Source organism: Bos indicus x Bos taurus, chromosome 22 (assembly GCF_003369695.1).
Source record: "Bos indicus x Bos taurus breed Angus x Brahman F1 hybrid chromosome 22, Bos_hybrid_MaternalHap_v2.0, whole genome shotgun sequence".
NCBI classification, from domain to species: domain Eukaryota; kingdom Metazoa; phylum Chordata; class Mammalia; order Artiodactyla; family Bovidae; genus Bos; species Bos indicus x Bos taurus.
Genome location: NC_040097.1, coordinates 12,255,466 through 12,270,352, shown reverse-complemented (window position 1 = coordinate 12,270,352; position 14,887 = coordinate 12,255,466). Strand labels below are relative to the sequence as shown.

Here is a 14,887-nt window from a genome sequence, read left to right as displayed (position 1 = left end):
CACGGGCCACTGGGCAGGGTACATGGTTGAGGAGAGGTGGTTCTTTTTTTTTTTTTTAAGAGGTGGTTCTTTGGGGAAATGAGGGCATCGTGGCACACCCGGCTTCCCCCGGGCATTGAGGTCAGCTCCAGCCTCTTGTAGCTGACTCTCCACCCTGCCCTGCCCACTCCTGCTGCTGCTCTGGCCTGCGGATGGATGTGGCCACACTGCCTGCCCCCTCACCTCAGCTGTGAGATCCACTCGAAGTCATGCACGCTGACCACGTTCTCCTGGACCAGCTTGTGCACCACATCCTTGGCGTGGACCTCGATGACGATTAGCGCCGACAGCACAGCTCGCTGCATGCGGGACAGACTTCCCCGCACCAGTGCCACCAGGTCACTGAGCTGCAGGAGCCAGGGGACCCCGTCAGGGACGGGTGGGGCCATGCTGCAGGCAGGCCTTCCCTGCCTTGCTCAGGGGTGGGCTTCCGCCAGCAGCAACCCCTCTCTTCTGGGGGCTTCTGATGGTCTGGGATGGGCAGGGTGCAGGGATCAGGCAAAGGAGGGTAGGCAGGGCATTGGTGACATGGGAAGTCTGGCAGGGATGTCAATAAAAATGGAGGCACACACATGCATCCATCTGCCCACTGTGCACGGTGCCCAGGGTCAGGAAGGGGCCTGGTGAGGAGCTTGAGGAAGCAGTGTGGTGAGGAGCCAGTGCACAAGGCAAGGGTAGGCCATGGGCCAGCCTAGGAGAGCTCCAGGTAGGAGGCTCCCACTCTGACCTTCAGGAGAGGGGCACCTGCCTGACCTCAGCACTCCCGTTAGAGCCCCCATCCCTCCCACTGGTGGCTGGTCATGAGACACTTGTTTCAGGGGTGTCTGACCCTCTACTCTTTGGTTCCAACCCCAGGCCCTCTTCCAGGATCAAGACATGACAAAGCTCCTGGAGGGACTGAGCTGCCTCAGGGTGTGGGTTGTTGGTGGGGAGCAGATGGTGACCCCCACACCCTTGAGTCTCACCTGCCGGGCAAGCTGGGGGAACAGCCGGCTGCTGAGGTTGCCAGCCTCCAGAGCCTCTTCCACCTCTAAGGTCCAATAGGTCTGACACCCGGCGATGGTCACCTGGCCAGGCCAGTTCAGAACCCACTGAGTCCTGAGCATCTGGGAAGATAACACAGGTAGGGCTGACCCAGGCAGCTGCCAGTGCCGACCCTGCAGACTGTTTTTCCCTTAGAGGTCATCTGTGCTTCTGAGCTCAAAATTCCACCCCAAGAGCAGGGAAGCCTTTAAAACTTTGGGCCTCTCAGGCTGGGCAGAGTCATCACTTCCTCTGCCGTAGAGATCTGGAAGTGGAGGGGTGGAAGCCCAGGATTGGGAAACATACATCCTGGGTTCACATCCTGACTGCCACCTGTGAATCACAGGCCCTTTGGGCAGGAAACATCTCTCAGCTACTTTGTAGGATAAGGCTTAACCCTGAGGTTAAGGGGTTCAGCTCCAGCATCAGCGGTCATGGGGGCCTGGCACACAGCAAGTGCTTAAAACATAACAACAGCAACTGATTATGACTAGGAGCCAGTCTTACTTTTTGGAGGGTGTTTTCAGATTCCTCCCTCTGCTCCCAGAGACACTCTGGCTGACTGAGAGCAACAGCAGTCAAGTCTGTAGTCTAAGGATGAGGCAGGTGCCAACTACAAACTGGCACTTGCCAAGAGCATTGCCAACGACTGAACAACAAAGGCATTTGCCAGCTGCACCCTGTGCTGCTGCAGCTGTTGACCTTCCACCTCATGAGGGGGTTCAGGGTGGAGTGAGGCACTCTGGGCTCCAGGGAACCTGGTGGGACAAGTATTTAGATAGGAGGATATTTTCAGGAACAGATTTTATGATCCCAATCACTGCATCTCCTCGTTATCTAGAAAAGCACTAAATCCCTTCATGATGATGACAGATCCTCCTGACTAGGAGAAAACCTCTTGCAAAGTAAGCGGTTGACCACAGTCATCAAGACAGTATGGTACTGGCACAAAGACAGAAATATAGATCAATGGAACAAAATAGAAAGCCCAGAGATAAATCCACGCACATATGGACACCTTATCTCTGACAAAGGAGGCAAGAATATACAATGGAGAAAATCTTTTTAACAAGTGGTGCTGGGAAAACTGGTCAACCACCTGTAAAAGAGTGAAAGTAGAACACTGTCTAACACCATACACAAAAATAAACTCAAAATGGATTAAAGATCTAAACGTAAGACCAGAAACTATTAAACTCCGAGAGGAAAACATAGGCAAAACACTCTCCAACATAAACCACAGCAGGATCCTCCATGACCCACCTCCCAGAATATTGGAAATAAAAGCAAAAATAAACAAATGGGACCTAATTAAAAGTAAAAGCTTCTACACAACAAAGGAAACTATAAGCAAGGTGAAAAGACAGCCTTCAGAATGGGAAAAAATAATAGTGAATGAAGCAACAGACAAAGAATTAATCTCAAAAATATACAAGCAACTCCTAAAGCTCAATTCAAGAAAAATAAAAGACCCAGTCAAAAAGTGAGCCAAAGAACTAAACAGACATTTCTCCAAAGAAGACATACAGATGGCTAACAAACACATGAAAAGATGCTCAACATCACTCATTATCAGAGAAATGCAAATCAAAACCACAATGAGGTACCATTTCACGCCAGTCAGAATGGCTGCGATCCAAAAGTCTATAAACAATAAATGCTGGAGAGGGTGTGGAGAAAAGGGAACCCTCTTACACTGTTGGTGGGAATGCAAACTAGTACAGCCACTATGGAGAACAGTGTGGAGATTCCTTAAAAAACTGGAAATAGAACTGCCTTATGATCCAGCAATCCCACTGCTGGGCATACACACTGAGGAAACCAGAAGGGAAAGAGACACGTGTACCCCAGTGTTCATCGCAGCACTGTTTAGAATAGCCAGGACATGGAAGCAACCTAGATGTCCATCAGCAGATGAATGGATAAGAAAGCTGTGGTACATATACACAATGGAGTATTACTCAGCCATTAAAAAGAATACATTTGAATCAGTTCTAATGAGGTGGATGAAACTGGAGCCTATTATACAGAGTGAAGTAAGCCAGAAAGAAAAACACCAATACAGTATACTAACGCATATATATGGAATTTAGAAAGATGGTAATGACAACCCTGTAAGCGAGACAGCAAAAGAGACACAGATGTATTGAACAGTCTTTTGGACTCTGTGGGAGAGAGTGAGGGCAGGATGATTCGGGAGAATGGCATTGAAACATGTAAAATATCATATGTGAAACGAATCGCCGGTCCAGGTTTGATGCATGATACAGGGTGCTCGGGGCTGGTGCACTGGGATGACCCAGAGGGATGGGATGGGGAGGGAGGTGGGAGGGGGGTTCAGGATGGAGAACACATGTACACTCATGGCGGATTCAAGTCAATGTATGGCAAAACCAATACAATACTGTAAAGTAAAATAAATTAATTAATTAATTTAAAAAATAATGAAGTACCAAACATGTGAAAAAAAAAAAACAAAAAAGGAAGCGCTTGATTTCATTAAGCTCCCGCTTCACCAAAATCGTATATACTGACCTTCCCCCAGTGCCGCTTTGGAGCAGTCCCTCAGAGCTATCTCTGCCTCCCGGGCTGCAGTCCTCATTTTGCCCCAAATAAAACTTAACTCACAACTCTCAAGTTGTGCATCTTTTTTAGTCAACACAGGCAGGTAACCCAGCCCTTGTGATGGAGCAGAAAGGCGCTGAGAAAGGAGCCAATGGAAGGATGAGCAGGCTGGGAGGCTGCGCTGGGAGGGGTGGTGTGGCTCACCCTGGGGTAGGCCTTGATGGCCCTCTCGATGATGTCCCGCACGCTGGCCTTCATGCTGTTTTCCACCTCCCGCAGCCAGTCCTCCACGTTGCTGGACGGGTAGATGGAAAAGGACAGCTGCACCTCCTCACCCTCTGCCGAGTACATATGTGTGATCTCCAGGTCCTCCTGAAACAGCAGCTGGGGTTGGGGGGAAGCAGTGAGAGTGGGGTGAACCTCAGTGTGTCCAGAGGCCCTGCCCACCAGAGCCCCAGCGTGGACCCCGCCTGTGTCCTCCACCTTCAGAAGATGGCTCTCGCCTCTGGAAGAGAGCTCCCCTTGGCTGGACCTCCCCTGATTCTTCGTGGGCAGGACGGATCTGCCTGCTCCAGCTGTGGCCCCGCCCACTTGGGGAAGGAGGCTAAGCCTGCCCTGCGAGTGCCCCCCATCCCCCCCTCCCACAGGCCTGTGAGGCCTCCCTTGTAAATGAAGATGAGGACGAGGGGATTCAGCAGCCTCTGACCTCTTGGGTTTCTCAGCCTAGTCAGCACCTCAGTGGATTGCAGGGGGGCCAGGGTACCCCTGGATGAGCTGGGATCAAGAGCTCCCCAACCCTGCGCTGAGGGAGCTGACCCTCCTCCCACAGACCCCAGAGATGTCTCCGAGGGCCTGGGATCTCATTCCCTGCTAAAAAGACTTGGGGTGAGAGAACAGGTATCCTCCCTGGGACGGTGCCCTCAGGGCACCTGAGCCCTTGGCCCAGCTACCCACCTGGGCGATGTTCTCGAAGCACTTGCGCAGGTGGGGCTGCACGGCGGTGGGGTCCTTTGTCTGGGACAAGATCTCAAGCAGCTCGTCATCAGATAGGAAGTAGAATCTGCCAGGGAGGCAGGGGTGAGGGCCGTCAGGCAGCCCTGGGTCCCAGCTGTCCCAGTACTACCGACATCCCTGCACCCCACCCTGACAGGGTACTGGGCCCCAGCCTCGATGGCAGGCGGGAGCAGAGCAGGCGTGGGCCAGGCGTCCCCCACCTGGGGAAGGCGCTCCGCTTGGTCTCCAAGTACTCGCTGAGGCCTTTCTGCACCATGTCCAGCAGCTTGTTGCAGTCCCGCAGGCTGTCCAGCAGCCTCTGGTCAGAGCACACATTGATCACCTGCGTGGCCCGGGTCAAAGACAAACTGAAAGTGAGTGTGGCCCGGCTGGGAGGCAGCAAGGTGGGCTCAGAGAAGGACCCATACGTGCTTCCTAGAGACTCTCAGCGAGCCTGGGAAGAGAGAGGGACAGGAAAATTGCCCTAAACCAGGGGCTGCCTCCATAATTCAAAAAGACACATGTACCCCAACGTTCACTGTAGCACTGTTTACAATAGCCTAGGTGGAGCTAGCGGTAAAGAACCCGCCTGCCAATGCAGGAGACATTACAGACGTGAGTTCGATTCCTGGGTCAGGAAGATGTTCTGGAGGAGAGGATGGCAACCCACTCCAGTATTCTTGCCTGGAGTATCCCATGGACAAAGAACCCTGGTGGACTACAGTCCATGGGGTCACAAAGAGTCAGACGTGGCTGAAGCGACTTAGCACAGGGGCTGTCTCCATCACTTGTAAGCCCCACAGGAAAAAAGTCTATGATTAAAAACTAGGGTTGGAATTCTCTAGTGGTCCAGTGGTTAAGAATCTGCCTTGAAATGGAGGGGATACAGGTTCGATCCCTGGTCAGGGAACTAAGATCCCACATGCTGAAGGGCAACCAAGATCCAATGCAACCAAATAAGTAAATGAATATTAAAAACAAACAAACAAAAAACTACAGTTAACCAAAGCCAAGGAATTTGATTTGCTGCAGGACTTGTCAGGTCCTTTAAAAATACTAATGGGGACTGCAAATCTCCAAGAGGAAAAACCATCAAGTGCTGTGTTTCTGAGGCGTGTCTCAAGACTGGGGAGCCCACTCAGGGGGACAACGGCTAAGACCAAAGCCTTGGACTCGTCCTCCAGTCTTCCTTGTTCAGGAAGAGGTGAGGCCAGGACCCTCTTCAGTGCCCCAGCTGCCCTCCTCCCATCCCTGTGTGAGCTCGCCTCCCGGTTCTCGTAGGCATTCTTCATGATCTTCCTCCAGATCCGCTCCATGGTCTGGTAGCGCTTGCTCTCCACCGGCAGCTGCCGGTTGATGTCCTCGGAGCTGAAGATGGGCTCCAGGTAGAGCCAAGCCCGCTGACAGTTCAGCCACTCCTCCAGCACCTCCTGGACAGGGCGTGGACTGTCAGGGCCTGCGGCCCAAGTTGGGTCCTGGCCCCCGTGACCCAGGCATTTTACCCCACTGAGTTCTGGGCAGAGCACTGGGGGCCAGAGCCTGTGCCCATGGGGAAATTTCTAGGTGGCGCTGTCAGTCACAGGACTCCAGGCAACAAAGAGGGCTGCATGGATGCCTGCCTTCCAGAGAAACCCCAAGTCCCCCATAGGATGTCCAGGCCTCCAACAGAGCCAGGGGAGCTACTCTTCCTATGAGAGAACCACACCCCAAGCAGCACACCACGAGGAAACAATACAGAGCTCAGTGCATGGAAGCCCAAACTAGTCTCCTCTCCTGGGAGGACTCTGGGTCTATGACCCCAGGATTCTTGGCGGTGTACTTGGACTTGAGCTTGAGATCCCCTAAAATACTCTCTAAAACATCAGTCCACAAGTGAGCCCTCTTCAAGTCACCGTCCCCTCTTGCCTCCACAATCCCCTTTCTGAATTTGTCTCTTGCCTTTCCCTATCAGTGCAAACGCATTCATTCATTCATGAGTTCATTCTCTTCTTCACAAGCTGTGAGCTGTGTCAGGCCCAGGTCAGGCCCATGTGAGCTCCAGAGGAAACGGAGGAGAGGGTGGTCCCTGCCTTCGAGGAGCCCACCACCCTCTGAACAGCCACTTATGCCTCTGAATCACTGAGGGCCCCAGCAGGTGTGATGGGCTCTGTAAGGGGCATCGACCAGAAGCCTCACTGGGAACACCCTGCAGGCGGGGGGTGGTGGGGGAGTCCGTGAGTGCTGCTTGATGCTGATCCCTGGAGGAAATGGGACTCCAGGGAGAGAGGATAGCAAAGGATGGAGACCCAGGGACAATGCTGATGACCTCAGGCCTCTCTGGGTGACCCAAGGAACACAGGCAGGTCTTCCTCTTTCAGCTTCTGGCCTTCACTGGAGGTCTTTGAATAGCTACCAGGAAGCCCTCTAGAAGGAGTTGCTGGGATCACACTAGTAGGCCTGCCCTGGACTGACCTCAGGGCTCTGAAGATAGCCCCAGCCACTTGCCTCGAGAGCCCTAAAGAACAGTGATCCCCAGTGCCCTGGTGCCCTCCCCCAAAGGCGGCTCCAAGTAAGACAGGAGTGGGAGTGGGAGGCTCAGGGAATAGTGGGAAGAGACACTGAGGAGCCTCAGGCCTCGTGGTGTCCAGCCCAGAAAGCCCCAAGCCTGGAGGTCCCAGCTGCCCCAAGCCCAGGCAGCACTCAGGGGTCTGGGGGCAGCTCTTGTGCTCCTCTTTAAGGGCAGCTTTGGCCCAAACTCTGGCCCCACCTCTAAGCCCTGAACTGCCAACTCCAGCAGCCCAACATCAGAGATGGAGAGCCCCATTCTAGTCCACCTCCTCTGACTGAGGGGCCTGTCAGAGAGCCAGGAGCCGGACAAACCTGGGCAAGGCACTTCACCGCGTCCAGCCCCACCCGAACATCATCAGGAGCCACCTTGGGACAGGGCACTGGGCAGGGTGGGGGAGGAGAGGGCAGGAAGGCCCACCTGCGTCAGCTTCAGCTTGGTCTCCCAGGAGTTGATGCGTTGCTCAAAGGGCTTCTTGTAGGGTGAGAAGGACATGCTCTGGGTCATGACGATGTGGTCATCGAGCAGCTGGGAGGCCTCATCTGGGCTCTTGAGGATGTAGGTGTCTGTCTCTTTGTAGGGCATCACGTTGAACAGGATGGTGGACCACTCCTTCTCCATCTTGTCCAGAGCCTGGGGGTGGGGGGTGGGTGGTATAAGACAGGGTTGGGTCCCCAGAAAGAGCAGGCCCACATTGAGCAGCACTGGGCAGGAAAAGTCAGGCTTTGCTCAACCAGGACCTTCAGTCAAGCCCCCTCTGTAAACTCTCATCTTGTCTAGTCAACAAGTCCCCCATGGGCCCTCGTCGGAATCCAGGGCAGACGTGCTGGATGTACTGGTATGCTGTGGGGCAGCTAAGTCACTGGTTAGGAGCTCTGGTCCCAGTTCCAGCCCTTACTGGCTAGGCCGCCTTGGCCAATTTCTGAACCTCTCTGAGCCTTAATTTGCTCATCTGCTAAGTGAGGCAATGCTCTCAGCACATTCCTGAGGGAGGAATAACTTGAGAGGAATAACTGAGTAATAACGGGGCTGGTGGACACTGTGCCAAGCACTTCACACACATTATTAACACACTTAATAAGACGCAGCTCATCCCTGAGGTGAGGGACCCCAGGGATGGGGCCCAGGACTGTCACCTTCCCACACCATCAGGCAGCATGTGGGTGGGGCAGGGAGGGCCTGCGGGGGGCTGCCCACCTGCTCGATGGCATACTCCTTGCCAGCCACCTCGGCCACCTTGCTGATGCTCTCGATGTGGTCCTGCAGGTTCATCTCGAGGCAGCGGGCGAAGGTCAGGTTGGCCTTGGGCCTGACATTAATGTTGATCTCGCTGGACAGCACGTCCCAGTGCCGGTTCCTCATGCCAGGGTTGCGCAGCCCCTGGATCAGTGGGATGTACGGCTTGAACTCCTCGATGCGGGCCCGGATGTCTAAGGCCACATCCTGGCAGGCTGCAGGGGAGGGCAGGCAGGGGTGAGAGGCAGCAGGCTGAGGCAGGGTGGGGGTGAGGGGAGCGGCGGTCTGGCTGGGCTGCCTACCTGGGATGTCTTTGAACTGCTTCACGCACTTGTGCATGGTCTTGAAGGACTCGATGACGTTCTTCTCCAGCTGCTCTGCGTCAATGGCTGACAGGGGGTCGTTCATCCAGCTCTCGGACCAGCGCAGCCAGTCAGAGGCTGTGGTCCAGAGGTCCAGATAGGGCTGGAACTCCTTCACCATCCTGGAGAGCTTGTCGTACTGCAGGGGCAGAAGAACTGGGGCTGGGCCGGGCTGCTCCTCCTGGCCGCCCCCACTTCCTTGCTCCTGGCTGCAGTCCCTGATTCAGTCCCCAAGGACTCAGGCCTGGCCTCCCTTCTTCCTTCCCCCACATCTGGGCTCTGAGTGGCTGAGCCAGGTCTGTGCTGAGCCTCCTGCTTTTTGCTGGGGGTCCAGCCAGCCTCCTCGCCCTGGGGACCACAGGGTGGGAAAGCTCATCTCGGCAGCCTGTTCAGTCCTGCCCCCGCCAAATGGCAGGGCCCTGCCAGCTGGTGGCTGGTTCCAGAGGTGGCCGCAAAGGCCACGGGCTTCTCCTTGAGCTTTTCTTGGGGATGGGGGACAGTGTGCCAGGGCGGGTAGGCCTACGTTGGTGATCGGCAAGCCAAAGATGCGTTCGCGGTTGTTGTAGAGCATCGCCAGCTGCTGGCAGTCCTTCAGCTGCTTCTTGACCCGCCGCACCTCATTGGCGATTTCATGTGCACGCAGAATCTCCACGTGGGTGGAGAAGCCAGCTACCACCAGCTGCGGGCCAAGGAGCGAGGGATCAGGGGCTTCTGCGGCCCCACTTATGCCCATGTATCCCTGCGCACATCCAGGGAACCTGAGGTCCCCAGAGCATCAACATCTCCCAGTTCGGAGAGGACTTTCTCCTGGAGGGGTGCTTCCTGGTCCCTCACAGGCAGCTGACTGCCCCTGGTAACACGACAAGGTCAGATGAGACCCGGTGCCCTGAATGCCATGCCCACTGGGGCACCAGGATACAGCAGAAGAGCTGGGGCTCTCTGAGACCCTGAATTTCCCAGGAACTTGCTGCCTAGGCAGCTCTCTGGCCTTCAGTGCATTCTTTTAGCCACTTGTTCATTTGTCCAGCAACCACTGACATAGCACCTCCTGACTGCGAGGGGCAAGGCGCAGACCTGGAGGGGTGTAGTGGGGTATGGGGTGCGGGGTGTGTGTGTCTGCGTCCTCAGCCCAGCCTCACCTGCAGCCCTTCCAGCTTCTCCTGGAAGTTGTTCTGATCCATAAGCTGGATTTTGCGGAACTTCTCCTCATCTTCCAAGTGTTGCTGTCGCACCAGCTCTATCTGCCCAAGGATCTTAGTAGGCCAGTTGCTGGCAGCCCATCTGGATGGAGCGGGGATGGGGAATGGTGGGGATGTCACACAGAAATCATGGGGTGGCAGGCCAGGTTGAAGGGGAAACGGGGGATCTGGGCAGCAGCTGGAGCAGCCAGGGCTGGGCAACAGGGAAGTGGAAGTGAGCCTTGAGGCAGCCGCTGCCATCCTGCGGAGTGCGGCTGCCTGGCAGGGGAAGTGGTCCCTGCCCTGGGGTTGCGGGCAATGTGCAGGGAGATGCACACCCAATGTGCCCAGTGCACAACAGGACACAGAGGGAGTGGTGGCTGATGTGAGAGAAGCCATCCTGAGTTTCCCTCTTAAACCCCAGGCCTGCAGGGGCCTCAGCTCAGATGAGGCAAAGTGCCAGTCTCTAGCCTTTATTTCCTTGGTTATCAGCCAGGGATACCAGACCTGCTTCCTTCATATCAATGCCCTCTGCCAGGCTGACCTGGGGGCTCTGTGGGCTTCAGGGATTCTGCATGCAGGTGGCCTCAGGCTGCAGGTCCTGTGGGAGGCCGCCCTGGGCACCAGGATATCCCACAGAGCAGGTGACTTAGGGCTCCCGGGCAGGGTTCCCAGGAAACAGTGCCAGTCGCTCCCAGGCCCCAGCAACCTGGAGGCACCCCCAGTCTGTACGACAGCTGGGCAAGGGGACTCCAGGCCTGAGTAAGGTTGTCTCAACCAGAGGTCATTTTCCACGAGGCTCTTGAGCTGAGGTGGGAGGGGCCAGTGCTCCTCCCCAGGCGCCACCCATCAGGCTGGGCTTTGCCTTTTCTCTGTGTTCCCAGGGACCCTCATGGGCCTCAACCACAAACAAGGGGATTGTAAGCCCAGAGATCACATGTGTATCAGCAATGACGGGATAGAGGATGGAGATAGGCTGGGGGCAGCAGGGTCCCTAGACCACGGGAACCAGACTTCCTTCCGCCCCACTGGCCAGATGGCCCTGGCCCACGTGGAGCCACGGCCTCTAGCATCTCAGCAGAGCATCTCTGGTGTGGCCTGCAGCCGCTGTGGTTCAGTACCTCTTTCCCCTATATCCTGCTATCCACCACCCACCTGGTGTGGGACCAACCTCCCACTCACTTGTCATTGAAGTCTTCGGTGCTGAGGTTGTAAAGGAATTCATCCATGACCTGGTAGTCGCCCATGATCTTCACAATCCGCTCCTGCATGTACAGGCAGCCATGAGAACCACGTGTGCCTGGGAGGATAACTGGACCAGGCTCCCCAGAGTGGTTGGGTGCTATGGAGAGGCTGCCCTCTTTCGGAGAGGCGAGGCCTGGGACGGTGAAGTAGATGGCAGCTGCAAGGCTAGCTTTGAGCTTGGGGGTCCTGGGGCCGTGGCCACCACATCTCCGACCTCCAGCCCCCGACCCATGCCCTCCGCCCTGCCGACCTCCCAGACAGCAGAGCTCCGAATCTCCACTGTGCACCCAGCCTCCCAACCCTCAGAGCCCAGTTGTCCTCTGTGTGTCCACCTCAGTCCCAGCTTCCCGGCTCCTGCTCCTCCAGCTCCCAGTGGGCCCGTCTCACCTCCAGCCCCACCAGCTTCTCGGGGACACCCTTCATCCACTCGCGAAGCTCAGCCAGCTCCTCGATGCTGTTGGGCTTCTCGTAGATTTTGCGGCTGATGCTGCGGAATTCCTCGCAGATCTGGCAGGAGGGGAAGGGCTCTGGGGAGGCCGCGGGCCCCTCTCTTGCCTTCCCAGGGCCCTGCTCCTCCTCCTTGGTCCCCCACCCCACCACATCCTTCAGTGCAATCTGAGAAGGGGTGCTCCCTGCCAGCTCACTGGGGAGCTGAGGGTCACCTGGCACGTCCCCTCCTCCCCAGCCTCCTGCACCAGCACCACACCCTCAGCTCTGGGGGTTCCTTGTGAGGGGTCCCCAGGTCTGTACAAGTCCAGGGAAATAGAGAGCAGCCCCCACCTCCTGGGACCTCTCATGGGGACCCCTGGTAGGGTCAAGGCAAGGAGACTTCCAGACCCTTCCATCAACACGCCTAAGCCTCACTCTGCATGCACGGGTGCATGTGCTGCTGCAGTTGCTGGGGCTGGGCAGGCGGGCACTTACGTTATCCACCTCCCTGTGCAAGTTCTTGGCCAGGATATCCAGCATGGAAGTGGCCAGGGCCTTGCGCTTCTTGGACAGGCTCTGCTTGACGTTGTCCACATTGATGTAGAAGGGCCCGATGATGATGCTGCTGGGCAGCGAGCTGTCCAGGACCTCTTTCTCGTGCAGGTGGGTGAGCACCACCTCCCGCACCTCCTCGGCTGATGGGCACTGGGTCTGGAAGGCCCTGGGGATAGCAGGCACCCACGAGGGGCAGAGGCTGGTGAGAGGGTGGGCGGGGGTCACCCAGACAGGCAGACACACTCCAACACGTGCACGCACTTGAGGAAGGTGTTGACATCGTTGTTGTTCAGCTCCAGGTACTTTCTGAACTCCTTGGCGTAGGCCTGCAGGGGGATCATGGCCTTGCGCACTGCGTTGGCGATGACGGCCCGCAGCTCTTCCACCAGCGGCTCGTGAAGCCCCACCGACTCCAGCAGGGGGTCGCCGCTGATGAAAATGTCCTCCATCACCAGCTGGGGGTGAGGGGGAAGGGGCACAGAGCTGCATGAGCCACAGGGCAGGTGGGCAGAGGGGTGGGAGTGTGGTTCAGACTGAGTGGGCAGGAGTCTGGGGGTAGTGGTGAGGGGAGAGGGTTTCCTGTTGGGTCCCCTAGATGGGGCTATGGACTAACACAAGGCCTGTGATGCCCACTGAGCAGCAGCATCTTCCTCTGCCTTCCCTGGCTCAGCCCCAGGGCAAAAAGACAACCACGTTGCTGGTGGCTCTAAGCAACAAGGGAAAGAAGAGGGGACTGGGTTACAGAGGCTCTGGCGTGGCGGGCTGTGCTGTGATGAGGAATGAGGGCTTTTGAGAAGGGATCTCAAGAGTGGAGGTGGGTTTGTGTCTATATCCTGAGGGGAAGAGAGAGGTCAGGAGCTGGGTGGGATCTGGGTCAGACATTGCCGTGGCAGAAGTGAGCGAGCCTCACTCCAGTCACAGGTCTGACCCTTTGCAGCTAGGTGAGCTTGGGCTTCTCCAAGCCTCCTCTACAGAATGGGGATGTTAATGGTTCCCAGTTCGGCTGGTGGTGGGGACTAAATGAGCTATTCAAGAATTACGGGGCTGAGCATGCTGCCAGCTGGGTGGGAGGCCCATGGTGGAGGTGAGCTGCCTGGACGCTATGGCAGCACCCAGGCACGAGTACCCACTGTACCTTCTCCAGCTGGGGCACTGTGTGGGTGGCCAGGATGCCCTTGTCAAAGAGGGTGAGCAGAGAAGTCTCAAACTGCTCCAGCGGCGTGCTGTAGTGCACCCCCGAGGTGTCCAGCATCAGGTCCACGATGAACAGCGGGTTCTTGCGGGGCCTGTAGGGACAGTGGCCGGGGGGAGGGGGCGGGGACAGTGGGCAGGGACCTGAAGAGGCATGCACGAAGGAGGCACAGCCCCTGCCTGTGCTGTGGCCTGATGGCTCTGGAGCTTCTCCATGAGTGAGACTTGCCTGTGCCCTCTTCCCAGAAACTGCCAAGTTAACAGAGAGAAAGACCCAGACCAGCCAGACAGGCTCCTCTGTTCCAGCCACTTGCCCAGAGGCCCACAGGCACCAGGGAGAGGGAGGACCTCCACGCAGTACCGAGGTCATCAGGGCAGGTCAGCCAGACCCTGGGTGCTTGTGGCACCCACACCTTCCCTGGGAGCCCACCACCCTTAGCTCCAGACGCCCCATCACAGGCAACGGCCCTCAAGCCTGGATCCCCACTGAGCCTGCCCATGCTCTGGATTGCTACCACCCTGACCTCGAATGAGCATCTCAGACATTCTGTGTTCCCTGCCTCCCCCCAGTCCCCACAAGGGTTCAGTGAACGCTAGGGGTCAGCCTTGCTTCCTCCCCACACACGTCTGCCCTCCCCCAGCACTGCGGCCCATGCGCTGTCCCAATCTGCCCTACCAGCCCATCACCTTGTGTCTAGACAAGGGCCAGGGCCATGGTCCGACTTCTCTTCTGCCTCGCTCATCCTCATAAAACCAAAGCATGGTTTGGGGATGTAGTTCAGATTATTACTCCCCTCTGATGGCTGCTGACCACATTTACAATAAACCCAGCCCCCGACCATAACCCCAGGAGGCTCTGCATCATCTGGCCTGGTCCCCGCAACCTCTCTTGTGTCATCCTGACCAGCTCTCCCTGCCTTCCCCACTCCAGCCGAAGCCGCTGGCATTTCCTTCTGTGATGGCTCCAAGTTCTCTCTCCCTTCCGTGACTCTGCCTGGTGCCCTTTCCCCAGCATCTCCTAACCGGGTTTCCTCTCATCCTCAGTTCTTGGCTCAGATGCCACGTCCTCCCTAATCCTCTGCCAATGCCCCCTCTCCCAGGTCTGTCACAGCCCCTGCCAAGATCAGCAAGGACTGTATCTGTTTATTTCTTTGCTTGCTGTCTGTGCCCAGGTGAGAGCGGGGGTCACGCCCTTCTTGTTCCCCTAGAATGCTGCCTAATTCATGGCAAGTGCTCAGAAAACATTTCTCGGGCTTTCTTGGTGGGCCAGCGGTTAAGAATCTGCCTGCCAAAGCAGGGGACACCAGTTTGATCCTGGGTCCAGGAAGATCCCACATGAATTGGGGCAATCAAACCCGCAGGGCACCACCATTACTGAAGCCCGCATGCTCTAGAGCCCGTGCTCCACAAGAGAAACCACCGCAGTGAGAAGCCCGAGCACTGCGACCAGAGGGTAGACCCCTCTCACCTCAACTGGAGAGTGCCTGCGTGCAGCAGTGAAGGCCCAGCACAGCCAAAGAGAAAAG

The 14,887-nt window shown here is 56.7% G+C and overlaps 1 protein-coding gene across 1 annotated transcript in view; it reads right to left on the bottom strand.

Annotated features, from left to right (window-relative positions):
• The window catches only part of DNAH1 (dynein axonemal heavy chain 1), a 77,096-nt gene that overhangs the window by 33,454 nt on the left and 28,755 nt on the right, over positions 1-14,887 (bottom strand). Inside the window, exons 12-27 of the mRNA XM_027522338.1 lie at positions 13,306-13,456; positions 12,432-12,625; positions 12,111-12,336; positions 11,574-11,693; positions 11,124-11,206; positions 9,903-10,044; positions 9,287-9,442; positions 8,704-8,902; positions 8,363-8,616; positions 7,586-7,798; positions 5,886-6,050; positions 4,842-4,963; positions 4,582-4,687; positions 3,832-4,011; positions 1,005-1,145; positions 223-386 (exon numbers count right to left, since the gene is read on the bottom strand). Of these exons, the coding sequence (XP_027378139.1) occupies positions 223-386; positions 1,005-1,145; positions 3,832-4,011; positions 4,582-4,687; positions 4,842-4,963; positions 5,886-6,050; positions 7,586-7,798; positions 8,363-8,616; positions 8,704-8,902; positions 9,287-9,442; positions 9,903-10,044; positions 11,124-11,206; positions 11,574-11,693; positions 12,111-12,336; positions 12,432-12,625; positions 13,306-13,456 (2,616 nt within the window). The remainder of the gene's footprint in view (positions 1-222; positions 387-1,004; positions 1,146-3,831; positions 4,012-4,581; positions 4,688-4,841; positions 4,964-5,885; positions 6,051-7,585; positions 7,799-8,362; positions 8,617-8,703; positions 8,903-9,286; positions 9,443-9,902; positions 10,045-11,123; positions 11,207-11,573; positions 11,694-12,110; positions 12,337-12,431; positions 12,626-13,305; positions 13,457-14,887) is intronic.